At 42.6% G+C, this 5,461-nt stretch overlaps 1 protein-coding gene across 1 annotated transcript; it reads right to left on the bottom strand.

Moving 5' to 3' along the window:
• Positions 1-559: 559 nt before the first annotated feature.
• Positions 560-3,339, bottom strand: LOC129861947 (fin bud initiation factor-like). Its single transcript, XM_055933174.1, has one exon. The coding sequence runs from the start codon at positions 3,210-3,212 to the stop codon at positions 2,583-2,585; it is 630 nt and encodes a 209-aa protein (XP_055789149.1). The 5' UTR covers positions 3,213-3,339; the 3' UTR covers positions 560-2,582.
• Positions 3,340-5,461: the final 2,122 nt, after the last annotated feature.

Raw genomic sequence — 5,461 nt, 5'->3', positions numbered from 1 at the left:
GTATAGTATACCAATAGCATACCAGCAGTATAGCATATCATCAGTATAGTATACCAATAGCATACCAGTAGCATACCAGCAGTATAGCATACCAATAGCATACCAGCAGTATAGTATACCAATAGCATACCAGCAGTATAGCATATCATCAGTATAGTATACCAATAGCATACCAATAGCATACCAGCAGTATAGTATATCAATAGCATACCAGCAGTATAGTATACCAATAGCATACCAGCAGTATAGCATATCATCAGTATAGTATACCAATAGCATACCAGCAGTATAGCATACCAGCAGTATACCAATAGCATACCAGCAGTCCACTGGGAACACCTCAGAGCACCACCAGCTGCACAGAAAAAACATCACACAAAGAGCTCTTTGATTTGCCCCGTCTTCTAGACTCCTTGAGCGCATGAAGATATATATAAAGGCCATACCAAAAAAAAATGGTCTACTGTCCTTAGGACGAAGTCATTTTCAAGCAAGCCGCCTCTACAGTAAACCGTCTCACAACACCATTTTCTGCATGGAATGCAAGTCAGAGCACAGGTGAGATTAATGGTTAGGTTTTTATTAATAAATGAGCAGTAACATATACTTTTTTTTAAAAGCCTGGGATTCAAACTGATATTGTCTGTTTCATGATTGAAGTATAATCAATGGTGAGACTCCAGGATAACATAAGGAAGGGTATAAACATAGACCTCATTATACAGTACGGCTGAATAGCTCAATTAGACAGAGGCGGACAGGGGGGCACAGACAGCCAAGCAATTCATCATTTAGGAACACTAAGCACAGCATAGCCCAGGCATAATTTAGGATCACTAAGCACAGCATAGCCCAGACATAATTTAGGATCACTTAGCACAGCATAGCCCAGGCATAATTTAGGATCACTTAGCACAGCATAGCCCAGGCATAATTTAGCTAAGGATCACTTTTCATCTCTCCCCTGTGCTCTCCTCTCTTTTCCCCATCTGTCCGCTCTTACTGAGGAATGTAGTGATGTTTTCCTTAGAAGTATTTCCAAATAACACCATTACAAGTCAGGAAGAAAGACACGGGTCACAGACAATTAGGAAAGTAAATAGAGTGGGAGGGAAAGAGAGAGAGAGTTGGAGTAGAGAGAGAGAGAAATAGAGTGATAGAGAGAGAGAGAGACAGAGAGAGAGAGAGAGAGAAAGAGAGAGAGGAGAGAGAGAGAAATAGTGATAGAGAGAGAGAGAGAGATAGAGAGAAAGTTGGAGTAGAGAGAGAAATAGAGGGATAGAGAGAGAGAGAGAGAGAGAGAGAGAGAGAGAGAGAGAGAGAGAGAGAGAGAGAGAGAGAGAGAGAGAGAGAGAGAGAGAGAGAGAGAGAGAGAGAGAGAGAGAGAGAAAACAAAAAGATAATTACTTGACACATTGGAAAGAATTAACAAAAAAACAGAGCAAACTAGAATGCTATTTGGCCCTAAACAGAGAGTACACAGTGGCAGAATACCTGACCACTGTGACTGACCCAAACTTAAGGAAAGCTTTGACTATGTACAGACTCAGTGAGCATAGCCTTGCTATTGAGAAAGTCCGCCGTAGGCAGACATGGCTCTCAAGAGAAGACAGGCTATGTGCACACTGCCCACAAAATGAGGTGGAAACCGAGCTGCACTTCCTAACCTCCTGCCCAATGTATGACCATATTAGAGACACATATTTCCCTCAGATCACACAGATCCACAAAGAATTTGAAAACAAATCCAATTTTGATAAACTCCCATATCTACTGGGTGAAATTCCACAGTGTGCCATCACAGCAGCAAGATTTGTGACCTGTTGCCACAAGAAAAGGGCAACCAGTGAAAAACAAACACCATTGTAAATACAACCCATATTTATGCTCACTTATTTTAACTTGTGTGCTTTAACCATTTGTACATTGTTACAACACTGTATATATTTAATATGACACTTGTAATGTCTTTATTGTTTTGAAACTTCTGTATGTGTAATGTCTACTGTTAATTTGTTTTGTTTGTTTCACTTTTGTGTATTGTCTACCTCACTTGCTTTGGCAATGTTAACACATGTTTCCCATGCCAATAAAGCCCCTTGAATTGAATTGAATTGAGAGAGAGAGAGAGAGAGAGAGTGTGAGAGAGAGAGAGAGAGAGAGAGAGAGAGAGAGAGAGAGCGAGAGAGAGAGAGAGAGTTGGAGTAGAGAGAGAGAGAGAGAGAGAGAGAGAGAGAGAGAGAGAGAGAGAGAGAGAGAGAGAGAGAGAGAGAGAGAGATAAGAGACTAGGAGTAATTTAATCATATAATCATTTCAACCTCAATGAACTTTCCAGGTGTTTATTGGGCTAAAGAGTCATAGTCTTATGACACACACACACACACACACACACACACACACACACACACACACACACACACACACACACACACACACACACACACACACACACACACACACACACACACACACACAATCTGAGTCACATACATTCCTTTACATTTACATTTACATTTAAGTCATTTAGCAGACGCTCTTATCCATAGATAATAACAAATTACAATTGTTTTTAACATTTATACTATACATTGAGATAATCTGTCTTGAGGCGACTCAACCTTGACCCTTGACTGCGAACAATGAGAGACAACAGTTCATGTTTATCTCTGAGTCCCAATGAAATGTCCGTTGTCTCCCTCAGTGAGTCCTTAACTTCATAGATAGGCTTCAGAACGTAGTCATTGAGCTGGCTCTCCCCTCTCAGATCGTTGTCTTGACTCTGTTTGAACTTCACCTCCAACTCCAGGAGAGATTTCTCCACGCTTGTAAAAGCCTCAGAGATCTGAGTGATCTCCCCAGTGAGAAACTTCTCATAGCTATCCTCTCCGTCCAGGTCGTGTGAAATACTCATGCCGATGCTTTCCAACAACCTTGCGGCGTCTTCAATTTGGTGCTTCACGATGATAAAGTCGTCACGTACCACCGAATCGCTGTCGTCGTCGTGATGGACACCACACGCACGCCGGTCTGCGAATTTAAAAAGCATTTGACATTGCTCGGGGTCATCATTATCCTCATAATCACCGTCCGGTACGAAGAAGTGATGAAAAGTGCCGTTGGACATTTCCGGTTTTAACGGTCCGGTATAAACTGCCCAGTAAAGCGCCGAAGAAGACATTAAAAGTAGCAGCACCAGTGGAATAGAAGCCATTATATCCTTTTTTATTTAGTTTCAGCACGGTCACGGTTTAGTTTGACGCTGTCCTCTGAGAGGCGCAAAACATGTGTAGCCTATTGACTGACTGCGCACTGAGCGCACCAGCCCACCGCACCGTGGCGCGCAGCCCCTGCCCACTGCATTCCGACTCAAGTTACAGTTCTCCCGTCACTAATAAAAGGCACAGACAGCCATAACCAGACCCCAGACAATCGTGCCAGAAAATATTTGAAATGGACATAGCCAGCTTATATATTATTATTGTAAATTGATATAGGCCTCTAGACAAAGACGTGCGGAAAAAAAGTAGGCAGAAGAAAGGTGTTTTATGGCCATGGAGTGAATCCCTGGATGCTGATTGGCTGGGTGGTTCGAGCCCTGAATGCTGATTGGCTGACAGCCGTGGTATATCAGACCATATACCACAGGCATGACATAACATTTATTTTACTGCTCTAATTACATTGGTAACCAGTTTATAATAGCAATAAGGCACCTCAGGGGTTTGTGATATATTGCCAATATACCACGGCCGAGGGCTGTGTCCAGGCACTCCGCATTGCGTCGTACATAAAGAAGCGCCCTTAGCCGCGGTATATTGGCCATATAGCACACCTCCTCGTGCCTTATTGCTTAAATATAGTATTAGGCTATTGTTGCACCGGCGCGACACTAGTGTGCTTTGGTTGAAGCTCAATGTTATGTAACAGTATATCTTTAGACCGTCCCCTCGCCCCGACACGGGCGCGAACCAGGGACCCTCTGCACACATCAACAACATTCTAATCTCCCTACCATCATATCAAGTGGCGATTTTAGCATGTAAATCTTGGTGTGGCAAAACATTTTTTTTTTATGCATGCCAGCAAAGCCACTTCACAACACAACACTAAACAGTACACTAATTGCACTATAACGGTGACACACGGTGCACACAAACTATTAGAGCCTACATAAAGCTGCCCCAACAGCAGAGCTTTCTTTTCAGCACCATGCAGTGAATCTTTACCACCTCTACACCTGGTTATCAGCGGAGCCTTGTCTGGCAGCGAAACAGTTCATTCAGCCTCATTTACTGCCTTTTTAAAACACATAGCTGATATGGCTGACTTGCTTAATAAACAAACGTGGTTTCTAATGACAATTGAGATGTACAAACTATGGCATAAGGGGATGGCGAACGGATGAGAGGCAATCCAGAATTTCGATTCAGACATTAATAAGCGAGCTAGGATGAACAAAGTCAATATAACTATTTGATCAGCACTTTTGAAAATGTACAGCGACAGAATTGAGAACATGGGCTGTTCTTACAGTATTCTCCCTGTACACCAAGTCAGAATCGTAGGATAAATAAAGGGGGGATATACTGTAAGCAGGCAATAAAAGCTCTTAAGCTCTTATACAATATTCAATGATTACATTTCTCTAAAACAGGCAATAGGGTAAATGTGCACCACCAAGTCAGAACAGTAGTCACATGGGCTACTAGCAGCTTACTACACAACATACACTTAGTATTACTTTCTTAGCTACATTATACATATCTCCCTGGCATATTACATCATTTATGCAGCAACTCACCTTTATATGCTGTGCTCACTTGAACAGAAAGATGGCGTGGCGGTCCTTCTTGTGGGAAACTTTTGTCACCAAACTTTGTCATCAAAGTCTGGCATTCTCTGGATTTATGGTGGTTTCAAGACGACTGGGAACTCTGGGAAAAAACAAGGTTGAATCATGACGTTAGTGGTCTTCAGATCGGAGCTCTAGAAAGCGGCCCGAGTTTCCGACTTAGAATTCTGAGTTGAATGACCGTTCAAAACGTATTTTCCCAGTCGGAGGTTCCCGGTTGTTTTGAACTCACTGAAGTCTGAGATTTCCCAGTTCCGAGTTTCCAGTTGTTTTGAACACGGCTGAAAGCATGCTGGATTGACAACATGGCCGATGTATTCAACCTTTTCTGGCCCATGGTGTTGCATGTGAATGTTTATCCTTGGGAAAAGAGACCCTTAAACCCAGACTTGGGACCACACACCCACTCCACTGAATAGCAGGCTAGTGATCGATTTGCAACGCCACTGATTCCTTCCAAACCACTCATTGTTGAATTTGTGATTTCCAACTTGTTGTGTAATGTTTATGTCCAATGGCCGATGACCACCGATACATTTTATTTGCATATGTCAATTAGGGATCGCCTACTCTGTGAAGTGTGGGTGTGCAAGAACTCAATTCTCCCT

This window comes from Salvelinus fontinalis, chromosome 9 (assembly GCF_029448725.1).
Source record: "Salvelinus fontinalis isolate EN_2023a chromosome 9, ASM2944872v1, whole genome shotgun sequence".
NCBI lineage: Eukaryota > Metazoa > Chordata > Actinopteri > Salmoniformes > Salmonidae > Salvelinus > Salvelinus fontinalis.
This window is presented reverse-complemented; position numbering and strand designations above follow the sequence as displayed.

Excerpts from the sequence above, each read along its gene's own strand:
- LOC129861947 (XM_055933174.1), bottom strand. The coding sequence starts at position 3,212 with ATGGCTTCTATTCCACTGGTGCTGCTACTTTTAATGTCTTCTTCGGCG.